The 12,876-nt window shown below is 51.0% G+C and overlaps 1 protein-coding gene across 4 annotated transcripts in view; it reads left to right on the top strand.

The window, feature by feature from the left end:
- The window catches only part of Farp1 (FERM, ARH/RhoGEF and pleckstrin domain protein 1), a 228,054-nt gene that overhangs the window by 151,211 nt on the left and 63,967 nt on the right, over nucleotides 1-12,876 (top strand). For all 4 annotated transcript variants that reach the window (XM_040744380.1, XM_040744462.1, XM_040744332.1 and 1 more), the window contains exon 4: nucleotides 12,049-12,091. In XM_040744380.1, the coding sequence (XP_040600314.1) occupies nucleotides 12,049-12,091 (43 nt within the window). The remainder of the gene's footprint in view (nucleotides 1-12,048; nucleotides 12,092-12,876) is intronic.

The raw sequence follows: 12,876 nt of genomic DNA, 5'->3' as shown, positions 1-12,876 counted from the left end.
ACTCACAGTCCTGACTTTGCGCGTGGCTATTCAGTGTGTTTGCAGAAGAGCCATTTTGCACCCAGCCTCTCTAAATCAATTGCACAACTCATCATGCCACTGCTCCCCACCTCTGGCACTTACCTTTCAGCTTCCTGTTTGTAAGAACCAGCTGCTCTAGATGCCTGTGTCTGACGTCTTGCGCTGTTTCTTTACCTGTCTGTAGCTGGGCTTATTTCACTCCCGGGGTCATCCATACAGCAGTTTTTGTCCCCTTTTTCCATGCTGGGTGTCGTCCCTGTACTATGTACACTGTATCTTGTGCCCTCATTGATGTATGTGTGGGTTTCTTCTTCCTCTGGGCTGCTCTGTGTGGTACTGCGACGAGCACAGGCTTGGCCATCACTATGATACCCAGCTGTGATGTTACCTTGGCCAGGCTCCCTTTGGAAAGCCGCTCACGTCTGCCCAATCCTGGGGTTACCTTACTATGCTTAGTTTTCTGTGTAGGACACATGAGGAACGGTCAGTTGTTCCCCTAGAGTACCTGCCTGGCTTTTGACCTTGGGTGAGAAGGTGTCAGATTCAGGCTACTTGAATTCCTGCTTGGCCTTTTGCCTCTATTCTCATTGTTTTAAATGCTCACGCCTCCCACTGTCTCCCCCCCTCACGTCATATCAAACCCAGGGCCAAGCACGTGCTAGGTAGACACACTATCACAGAACTAGACCTCCAGTTGTTTTTCTTAGAAAGGAAAACGAAGGCTCTCTGCAGTCTAAGATGTGTTTCTCGGGGTTGTAAACAAGCAAGTAGAAATTATTAAATAGTCAGCTGGGCTCTTCTCTTACTTAGGCTTGTCCTGTACCTTCTCAGGTAGCTGAGGTGATCGCTATGCCCATGGTGAGTGTGCCTCCTGTTGCCCTCTGGTCCAGGCGGTTTCTGTCCCCCGAAGGATTGCTCTGTAAAGCAGAGAAGTCCTTTTATCAGCTTTAAAAAAAAAAGTGTGGGTCTTTGCCTGGAATGATATTGATCTTAGTAGTATCAAGACCGTGTGCTTCTGTGCTGGCTGATTGGAACATGGGTCTGAGGCTGATCAAAGGTAACTTTTGATAACAGTGGACACAGGAGCCTGACATGGGGGCCAGGAGGGCTCAGCAGAACCTGACTGGTCCGATGGAGGAGGGAGGCCTTGCTGTCCCCACCTCTGTCGTGGCTGCTCAGAAACAGCCACTGGGAACCAAAGGGTGTGCCGTGTTCCCATTGGCCATCACTTGCAGAGGCAAGATGGGCAGATCCCAAGAGCTCGCTGGCCAGCCTTGCCTGGTCCAGGCCAGAGAGAGACTCGGTGTCAAAAGTAAGGCAGACTGTGGCCCTGAGGAATGATACCTGAGGTGTTCCCCTGACGGCTGATGGTCACATGCATACATGGAGGGGAGCCCACCTGTGGGGGTGCGTGCACACACAGACACACACACGGGGAAACCCACCTGCACACACACACTTAGGGAGAAATATACCTGCGTGCTCGCACACGCACACACACACACACACACACACACACACACACACACACAGATTAGCCCATTTGCTCTGCAACCACAGCCATGGTCCAGATCTGACCCAGGTACACCCATTACCCGTCTCTCCTTGGTTCATTCCTCCTAGGTGGGGGTGTTCTCCCATCCATGAACCACAGCAGGCAAGTTCAGAGACGTTCTGCCCCAGCCCTTCACGGTGACGCTGATGGCCGACCCCCTCAGGCCTGCTGAGCCCAAGCACAGTGTCCAGTGCTGCCTTTGCTGCCTGTCCCCAGACCTCCTTATTATGTCAAGGAGCCACTCCATCCAACCCAGGTGGCTGGCTGGTGGGTCACATTTATTCCTCTGGCAGTGGGAATCAGCCCAACCTGCCACATAGTAGACACCGGCTCTCCCTTGGATTCTGTCCTTGGATTATAACTCCGAAGTCCCTAAGGCTAGCCCACCAGTCTTTAGTGACGTAGTTCTGGCCTGATGAACCGATCTGATTTCTTTTACGTTGGTATGGGTACTCACGGGGGAAAAGCCTGACATCTGCCATTCGTTTTCTTGTCCCTGGGGAGAAAAGTGTTGCCTGTGGCAAGTGAGCTTTTGATGGTTTTTTATGTCGGGAAACTGCTGTCATGTGGCATGACATAGGTGTCCCTGGCTGGATGTCCTTTATTCATGACTAGTCACAGTCCCTCACCTTGCTTCTTCCCTGGGGGCTGGATCTGGGGCAAGATGGGGCCCCGTGGAGAACACGCCAGGTGTTACAGATTAAAAAGTACCGCAAGGCTAAGGACACCCGGGACATTTGGTAAGCCACAAGGGAGGAGCGTATCTTTGTCTAGCACCGCAGCGCCTGGCACTGTTCACACCAGCAGGTGGTCCCAGAGTGCCAGGGCGGGTCCCGGCGGTGTGACCCTCTGCGAGCCAACATTGCATACTTCAATATTTTCTAAGACGGCAGAGCCGCCTCATGCTGAGCCTTCCCAGCACATTAAATAAAAAATAGCCATGCTGTGCAGATGACACCTTTGACTTTCTCAAAGGTAATGAAAATTAAACAGGTGACTTTTGTAAGTCTGCGAGTCTGCGTGCTCGTCTAGATGGAAAGGAGGGTCAAGTGAATTGAGCCAGGTGCGAATCACAGTCCTGGGTTGCATGCCAGTTTTGTGCAGACCGTCCAGCATGGATGCTCCTCCCCCGATGAGAGGGATTTAAAACTCGGTGGGCGTGTCTGATGAGAGAAAAGGCTGTGGAATGAAAAGTTAGAAGTTGTTGGCGGGTGGGTAGCTGGTTATCACACGCTGCACTCTCGCTTGAGTTCTGAACGCGTTTGCACTTGGATAGCTCCAAACACGGCGGCGAACGCCAGATCTGGAAGTGTGTGTGAGGCCGTGATTCCCAGGTGTGGTCCTCAGAGCGGCAGGCCGCTGGGCATCACCGGAACTGACCGCAGGTCCTTGTGTCACCAACTCAGGGAGAGGAGTCCAAGGGTGGGTATCTGAGCAAGTCCCGGGGCTAGGCACAGAGATGCTTGTCCACTGTTTCCGCACTTAGGAGGGTGATGCCGGATATCCCTGAGTCTGTGCTCTCAAGAGCTACCCAGTCAACACGTCTGGACCCGCCTCAGGGTCTAGTTCATTGTAGAACTCTTGTCTCGCTCACACAACGTTCTGGGTTCCCTTCCCATCTCAAGGAGGCCCTGATGGCGAGAGCTTTGCTCACCTGGGAGCGTTGCAGGCTAGCCCCGGCTATGCAGTGAGACCCTGTCTCGTTTATGGTGTGAGGAGGAGCTTGTTGTAAAGAAATGTAAAAACAGACAAGTAGCCCCAGCCCTTAGGATGATTTTGACACTCAGCTTTGAGACACATTACACTCTACAGTTAACTGTGGAGGGCAAATAAGTTTTGTACTAACAGATAAATAGACGAACAATTTGTTATTTTTGAAACAGGGTCTTGCTTTGTAGACCGGGTGCTCACTGGGTAGCCCAGGCTGGCCTTGAATCCGTGGCAATCTCAGCCTTTTTGGTGCTGGAAATTATAGCTGTGAGCCATGTTACCCACTCAGAGGTTTTGTTTTTGTTTTTTTAATCCTTAGGTTTTCCCAGCTCTCGGGAGGCAGAGGCAGGCAGATCTCTGTGAGTTGGAGGCCAGTCTGGTCTACAGAGAAAGTTCCAGGACAGCCAGGGCTGTTGCACAGAGAAACCCTGTCATGAAAAACAAAAAAACAAAAACAAAATCTATAGGTCTTTACATATCATGCCGTGACTTTTGACTTGTTTTATGGGCCTTTTTCATCCATTTTACAATACTTCCAGGTTTCTCTTCTGTTTTTCTTTCTGGAAGTTAGCTCATTGTGAACATATGGCAGTTCCTTCTATTTTTGTTTAGTTGGGTTTTTCAGTTAACCCCGTAATAGTTGAGGAATGCAGTTTGCATAATGCAGCACTTTTTAAAATAATTGGCTCACAGCCCAGGACACGACCCATTTTGGTAAGTAGTTTACATGCGCACGAGAAGGCTGTGAACAGATGCTACTCAGCGGCATTTCCAGCAGTGACGGGGCCGCGACGTATGAAAGCATCCCTGTGAGATGATAGTGAAGCTGAGAAATCCAGCCATCCAGGCCACCATGATGGTAGCGCGATGAATTTCTTCTCGAGATAGTGGCACTGATGTACCAGCCTGGTGCCTTCCCGGTTAAAAGTGGAGCAGCTGTGGGAGCTTTCCTTGAGCTGTGAGGACTCAGTCTCGTCTGATGATTATCCATCAAGGTTCTGTTGTTTTGTTTTAAACCTCGCACAACACAGTTTTCCCTCTACATCTCAGAGTTTTAAGCAGATAGGTCTGGAAACTGTGGCCGTATTTTTGTCCGGTGTCTCTGTACCTCTGAGTTCTGGGGCTAGTTTGGGTTGAGTTTTATTTTCACTGTGGGCCTTCCTTCTGTTCCTGCATTCGGTACCTGGTGACTTTGGTTGTTAGTTGGATGCGAGATGCTGTGAGCTTGCGCTGTGGGAGGCTGGCTTACCTTCCTCTTCCGGTGTGTTCTGTTGCCTTGTTCCAGGATGCAGTTACTTGGAAACCGTTCGCACCTTTTAGACTTAGACCCTTAGGCTGGTTAGGTGGGATGCTGGAGTTTGCACTAAAGTATTTATTCTCAGCTACTAAAGCCTGCTTCTTCCTCTCGACTCTTGTCTGGAGGCCCAGCAAGCTGTGGGGTTTTCTAGGCTGGCTGGTGCGAGTCTGTGCCTTCCTGGCTGACTGTGAGCCGGATACCGTTACCTCTAATATGTTCCAGCAGGCTCTCCTGGCCTGGACTACTTTCCTCCCACTCAAGGGTGGCTCTGCAGCTCCTGATAGAGGCAGACGACGGGCGTTGGTCTCTGGCCTCCAGGTGCACAGATGCATACCCTCCCCTCACACGCACGCGAGTGTGTGTGTGTGTGTGTGTGTGTGCGCGCGCGCGCGCGCGCGCGGGCATTCACTCACATGTGCACAGGATACAGGATGACAGACCAAGGAGAGAGATGAACTTGTGTCAAGTATTAGCTTTAGAAGGAAGGTTGTTTTTTTTGTTTATGCTCCAGAAAAGGCAGACATTTGAACATACATCGTGCACACACACACACACGCACACACACATACACACGCACGCACACACGCAGGCAGGTATGCACACACACCCCTAAAGCTGGTACAGAGTGACTGTTGTGAATATTAAACGGGGTATCCAGTGCCCAGTGGCACAGCAGGTACAATAGTTGTCTCTTCCTTGACCCCTTGCTAAGAGCTCAGGCTGCTCCTGATGCCTACAAAGATAGCGCCTGGTGGTGGTGTGCCTCCCCTCACCCCACCTCTCCTCCCTCTCATCCCCTCCCTCCCCCTCCCCCTCCCTGCCCTCCTTCCCCTCTGACACTTGAGTGTGAAAGCACTTCCTACCACAGAATATTCAAAGCACGTTCGGAGAGAAATTGAGAACTGACCGAAATATAAGCAAGCCAGGGGAGAGACAGACTGGGAAGCCGTGTTGAACTGAACTGCGGATATACACCCTGAGCTGAATTTGCACCCAGAGCCTCTGCATTTGGAGACGAGGTCTTTAAAGGGTGACCCGGTTAAATTTGAGGACATGAGTGTAGACCGTGATCCGGTCTGCCTTCCGTGTCCCGAGAAGAGACCATGTGAACACAGGAGGTCACAGTGGGGAGGCAGCCACCTGTAAGCAGGAGAGACTTCTCTGGAAATAAAAACAAGCTGTGAGGAAGTGGCTTTTGTTGCTTCAAAACCCGAGTCCTGACCAGCCTGGATAAACTAAAGCCACAGGGCTGCCGTTCTCCACGAGCCAAGAGTTTCAACTCCGCAAGTTCCTCCTTGAGTCCCACAGGTTGCCAGAGGTCCATTCCTCTCGGAATCACATTGTTTCTCCATCAGCCCTGTGGGCTTGCAGACATGCCCAGGGGGACGTCAGATTTCTTAGAGGGCCACTCAACGGGAGGTCGGTCAGAGAGTCGCAGGTGCCCGTCTCTGGAGACACGACGTCGTCGGCAGGGTGACTGGGAGTGTGAAGCTGAGCAGGTTGGCTCCTGGGACATATTCGGTGACCGAGTCCAGCTTACGTTGCTTCAGTGGAGAGCGCCCAGGACGTCATTTTCCGTGCTACTCTCCAGCCTCATCCATTCGCTGAAGCGCGGTTCCAACATCATAGGCATTGTCAGTCTGAAAGAAAACAGCCCCATAGGCTTATGGGAAGTGGCACTCCGAGGGGGTGTGGCCTTTGGAGTAGGTGTTGGCTTTGTGGGAGGAAATGATGTCACTGGGGAGGGATTTGAGGTTCCCAGATGTTCAAGCCAGGCCCAGTGTCTCGCAGTTCACTTCCTGCTGCCTGCGGATCGAGATGTAGGATTCTCGGCTCCTTCCCCAGAACCTCACGTTCTGCGCACCTCCACGCTTCCTGCCACGACCATAATGAACTAAACTAAGCTGTAAGCCAGCCCCAGTGAATTGTTTTCCTTTATGACAGCTGCCATGGTCATGGTGTCTCTTCACAGCAATGGAAACCCTAACTAAGGCAGTAGGTGAGCCCATCTCCCTCACTGCTGCTTGCTAGGCTGGCCAGGTACCTCCCCTGACCCCCAGTTAGCTCAGCCGGGATATGATTGATGCCTTGAGGTGGTGTCACTGCAGGGGTCCCCAGCTCCAGCCTGATTGTAACCCACATGGAGCCAGTGTTCAGAGCCCCGTGTGCCGTAAAACCACATGCTCGGTTTGGCTCGAACCGTCATGTGTATTGGATGCCTCTAGAGAAATGCCAAAAACAGAGGGAGGGTTGTTTAGAAACAGTTCTGTAAAATTGGCAGCTCCGTTGCTGGCACGTGTGATAGATCTGCCCTTTGCAGAAGTCTGGGGCGTGTTCTGTGAGCGTCCGCAGCAAGAGCTCTTGGTGACGAGTCCTCGGTGTAGCTACACAGGCTGAGGATCCCCGGTTAACTCACCCTGTCTCACACTATGACCACTGGGGAACATTCACCCCTGAGCCTGGGGGGTCCTCTGATGTCATAGGGAAGCAGAATGACACACAGACTCAGACATGTCACCTCCCTGGGTCTGCCTTTGTAGTGGCACTGCTTAAGATACTGGGGACTCGGTTAAATATAGGTTATAGTTTTATTTGGGGGAGAAATCACTTACATGAGTAACAGATGACCCGAAAGTCCCAGCTCCAAGGATCCACACCCTGGCTGCTCTCCGTGACCCGACCAGAACCAAGCCAGAGCGAACCTGTCCGGGACCCCAGACCAAATCCCACACGCTCACCAGTGACCACCCACGAGCGGGCGTGGTCAGCGCCACAGGTGCGGCTGGGCGAATCTCTCACTACAGTTCCCCTTTTAGTGTAAAGAGAAAGATTTAGGCTTGATGCGAAAGTATGTACAAAGATAGCAAATATCAGGTATGCACTAGGAGAAGGAAAAGTAGGAACACACATGTAGCATTCCCCGCCATCCGCCTAGGCCCTGCAGTCCCCCAAATAACACACAGGAGGCTATATTAATTATAAAGCTGTTGGCCATTTGCTTGTTTCTTACTGGCTAGCTCTGACTTAAGTATTTAACCCATAATTGTTAATCTAAGTATTTCTCTTACCGGAGAAAAGGGTTCTGGACCTCTTACTCCTCTGGCAGGTTACATTGTCTCTGCTTTTCCCAGAATCCTCCTGGACTCCTTAGTCCCACCTATCTTGCCTCCCTATTGGCCAACAGTGCTTTATTCAACAACCAACAGATTTACAAACAAACGATTTACAGAATGACGGCTCCCATCACACACGCCCTCAAGCCCTATTGCCGGTGAAGCATCTAGAGCAAAATGAGAAGATCAACATGGCTTGGGCATGTTTTTTTCCTCTCTGACAGATCGCTAACTCTTCTTCCTGGCCTGTGCCAGCATCTGGGCCTCCTCTCTTCTCACCCGCTGGGGTCTGCCAGCGCTAGTCGCCTGCATGTCCCACGCCTGTCCTAGCGAGCTTTACCCGAGTCCTTTCTGACTTAGACAGCGGTCTCCATTCCGTTCCCTCCCTGTGGATGTATAGACAGATATTGGGGACCAGGCTTCAAGCTGGAGGTCAGAAAAGCGACGCAGATTGGAATGTGATCCCGGCTCCACGAGCTCTCACCAAGCCTCGGACTGCTGTCTCTTCCTCAGCGTAGCTGGAGAGGAGAATCTCAGGATGCACCCTGAGACACTGGGCTCCTGTCCTTTCTGTGCCTCTCTAGGGCTGGGGTTAAAGGTGTGAGTTCTACTCCTGTTTTAGACCGACTCACTCTTGTGTAGGCCAGGGTGGCCCTAGACTCACGGAGATCCATCTGCCTCTGCCTCCTGGGTCCTATGATTAAAGGTGTGTGTGCTGTCACCGCCCCAGCTTCTATAGCTAACTAGTGCACCTGGCTTTGCACACGAGGGGAGACACACTGCCCACTGGACTTCCAGGCCACCGCTGGACTGACAGACGCCCATGTGTGCTGGCACACACCTCTGGTTTGCCAGCTGTCAGACCCGTCCTCCTGAAAACACTGCCTGGTTCACCAGACGGTTCCTCTCTGCTAGTCCCTGACTGTTCCATGAGTGTTTATGTGTCTGCAGAATCCATGTGTCTCAACCCTAAGCCACGCGTCGTCAATGGAGTATTACGAGGCAGGGCTTTTGGGAGGTGATTGATTGGTCCTATGGGCAGAGACCTTGTGGATGGCGTAGGGTCCACTTAAAATAGGTCAGAGGAGTCTGTGGTGGCGCACACCTTTAATCCCAGCACTCAGGAGGCAGAGGCAGGCTCAAGTGGATCTCTGAGTTCTAGACCAGCATGGTTCTGCATATTGAGTTCCAGGGGCAGACAAAGCTGCCTGGTAACATTCCGTCTCAGAGAGAGATGGAGCGAGAGGGAGGGAGGGAGGGAGGGAGGGAGGGACCAAGTGTGCTGGGCTGCTTACCCCTCCTTTCATGGGGGTGAAACTAAAATATACCAAAATATAGCCAACCAGCCTGCGGCATTTTGTTACAGCAGCTCAGGTGTCTTGAGACAGGTATCAAAGGTATCATTGGTGCCCATGTGGTGTCACCATCTCCTCTGGTGTAGAGTCCACACAGTACAGATTCCAAATGAGAAATTGCTTGGCAGCCTCTCCCGAGCCCTGTCTTTCTTGGATGGTCCAGGAGCATCTCTAGGTCCTTGTGTCCCTGGTCCTTTCCCAGGAGTGACATCCAGATGCCATAGCGGAAATCTTCGTGTCATTCTGGTCACTGTCTCTTCTTCCTTCAGCTGTCCTATGCAGCTTGCCGACAAATCCCGTTGGTTTTCAGATAAGGTGACTGGCCTGCCTGATGCAATAGGAGCCGGACTTCCCTCCTCTCCCTCAGCCCCTCGTCCGCGATAACAGCCCGGTTGTATTCACATGCCCATCCGAGGCTGCATAGTGAATGCCGGCCAGACCCACAGAGTGAGGCTGTTCCAAATAAACGGACAACCAAGAGCATAACCCTTAATGCCTGCCTGGTAATGCATCGTGCAGACGTGAATCATTCCATTTACTTGTTTATTGTAAGAAGAAGCATTTCAGTCACAGAAATGTTAAAATTAGCAGTCTTGAGCTGTGCGTCTTTTGCAGGCATAAATGCGCGGTTCGCAGCCACGGATGACTTGATGCAGTAAGAGTCGAAGGGGCACCTTCAGAACACTATGGACGGCTCTAGTGGAGTTGTACCCATGCAACCACCCGGCAGCAAGAGTAAAGTGATGGCGCCTGTGCCCTTGTCATCCTCATCAGCTGCCACACATGAGGGGGCTCACACACGCACACAGCCATGCACAGACATATACACGCAGGGCATGCAAAGACATACACACGCACAGGCATGCACAGACATACACACGCACGGGCATGCACAGACATATACACGCAGGGCATGCACAGACATACACACGCACGGGCATGCACAGACATAGGTACGCACGGGCATGCACAGACATAGGTACGCACGGGCATGCATGGGCCTGCATACACAGACATATACACGCAGGCCATGCACAGACATGCACCCGCACAGGCATGCACAGACATAGGCACACACGGGCATGCACAGACACACACAGGGCATGCACAAACATGCACACGCACAGGCATGCACACACACAGAGGCACACAAGCACACACAGAAAAACACATGCACACACAGGGACACAGACACACACACAGAGAGATACAGGCATCCACAGAGACACGTGAACACACAAGGACACATGCAAGATCATGCACGTACACACAGAGACACACTGACACGCAGAGACACAGAGGCATACAGAGACACACCCACACACATGAGTACGAATGCACGCCCCCACACACAATTAGCACATGTGTTGTATCTATCTAGTCGTTGGAGATGGCGTTTCACTATTTTTTGATTTGCATTTCCAGCACAAATCTTTCCCTGACGTCAGCATTTTCTTCTTTGCCTTTGAAATTTTCTCGTTGTAAATAACTCGTCAACTTCTAACCTCTCCTTTTACCGTGAGACTTTTAGCCTTGTTTCCACCCTGCACGCAGCGAGAACCCCTTCAACTGACCAGCAGTTCAAGGAGAGCTTTTAAAAAAAAGAACACACACCACGGGATCGTGTGCTTAACTTAACGTTTTATTGACAAGGCCAGCTGTTTTTCTCTGATTTGGACTCTGCAGGGAGCGTGCGGGTAGAAAGAGTAGGACTTGCAGTTGGGCGAGCCCAGATCTGTCTGCCTCGTTGAGTTCTGGTTGGGGCTCCCGGGACACATTAACGCACCATGCATGCCTCAGGTTTCTCTCCTGGGCTACAGGAATCCCACTGGCTTTGAGAGGTAGAAACATGTATGGTAGTGTGTAAATGCTTACTCCGCTCTCCTGTCTCTCAAGGACCTACTGTTCTGTGTGTACGTGACCATGCGTGGGTTTCACTCCTCTGAGAGGCGTGCACATTTCGCTCAGCTAGTAATCATGTGATCATTCACTACTAGTCACTCATTCGTTAACATTTTCTGAATGGGGAGATACGATAAAGGCACGAATAAGAGTAGAAAATGCCTTAGCTTTTAAGAATATTTGTGTTTACTGTCTCATCTGTGCAGGTGTGTGTTTGCGCGTGGGTGTGTGCGCTCGCGTGCAGGTGCCCACAGCGGCTCCAAACATCAGATCCCCCGGAGCTGGGGTTACAGATGGTTGTGGGCCGCCTGACACGGGTGCTGGGAACTGTCCTTGGGTCCTCTGGAGAGCTTAGCAGCCCCGAAATTCTCTTTGTTTTCTTAACTTTGTTTTTGCATTGCCCTGAGCCTGCTCAGCAGCGCTGTCCGCCTGTTAGCTTTCATGGGAACTTAAGAAAGGGTGGTTTTATATATGTGCGTGTCCTATGTATATCATTGTTTTGCCTACATGTGTACAAGTGTACCACGTCCATGTAATACACACAGAGGCCAGAAGGGGGTGTCAGGCCCCCTGGAACTGGAATTACTAGAGGTTGTGAGTAGCAGCCCCCATGGGTGTTGGTTGAACCCAGGTCCTCTAGAAGAGCAGCCAGTGCTCTTAACCTCTGCCACTCTCCAGCCCCTTGGAAAGGTTTTAATTGTCAAGTTTGGACACAGACTCTGCAGATTATGCAGAAGGAGCTAGCAGAGGCCTGGAGCAGTGGTCCCCTTCCAGAGGGCCTGTGTTCAGTATACTGCACCCACAAGATGGTTCACAACCATCTACAACTCCAGTTCTAAGGGATCCAGTACCCTCTTGTGGCTTGTAGGAGTACTGCATGTATGTGATGCTCAGACATGCATGCATGCAAAATGCCCAGACACAGGGAATGATAAAGTTTCAAAGGGGGTGGCAGTGTAAAATATTCTAGAGGAAAAACAAGTTCACAACCTGAAACTCTCAAAAATTTTTTTTCATTACAGTAGATTAAAATGGTCCCAAAAATCTGCACTTTTCACTGAAGGTGTGTTCTGTTTGATTTTCTTCCCTCCTCAGGTGTGGCTGGACCTCCTGAAGCCCATTGCAAAACAGATTCGAAGTAAGTATATCCCTCCTGCTCACCAAAGGCCAGGTGACCCCCGTGAGGTGTCTGTGTGTCTGTGACACAGAACACTAGAGATACAGATTCTTTTTCCCCCTGTGACAGCTTGTCATCACTCACCAACCCACAGACTATTAAACTATGTAACTTCTGCCGTTTTCATACATAATACTTTGGTAATAAATACCTCACTTGGAAAGTCAAATATCATCGTGACTAATGACTAATGCTTGCTATTAAGCCTTGGAATAATTGAGCCTGTCTCCATGCTGTTTTCTGTTTCGCTGCCATGTTCTCAGGGGAAGGGTGGAGCCCTCTATTCATAAAATAGATTTGAGGTTTTCTGATCTACCTCTTCAAAGCCTATGAAATTAGAATGCTGGTTTTGTCTGAGGAGAATGTGCTTAATTGTAAGTGTGGGGGGTGTGTGTTTGGTGTGCGGGTGTGTGTGTAAGGGTATGTGTGTAGAGGGTGTGTCAGGGAGTATGTGAGGGTATGTGTGTGGCATGTTTATATATGGTGTGTGTGTGGTGTGTGAGTGTGTTTGGTATATGTGTGAATGTTAGTGTGTGTATCCGATGGGCAAGCGTGAGTCCAGCCTGTGTATTTGAAGAGATTAAGAAGGCCCTGAAAACAATAGGAAACTCAGTTTTCACTCTGTCTCCTGGCCCCTGGGCAGCTGCTCATCTTTCTCACTGCTTTGAGATGAGCTGTGTTCTTAGAGTCGTCCCAAGTGGCCCGGGTCAAGTCGATGAGACCGGAGCCGTGGGCTTTGGCTGCCC

This window comes from Mesocricetus auratus, unplaced genomic scaffold, assembly GCF_017639785.1.
Source record: "Mesocricetus auratus isolate SY011 unplaced genomic scaffold, BCM_Maur_2.0 Super-Scaffold_2245, whole genome shotgun sequence".
Lineage (NCBI taxonomy): Eukaryota > Metazoa > Chordata > Mammalia > Rodentia > Cricetidae > Mesocricetus > Mesocricetus auratus.
This window is presented reverse-complemented; position numbering and strand designations above follow the sequence as displayed.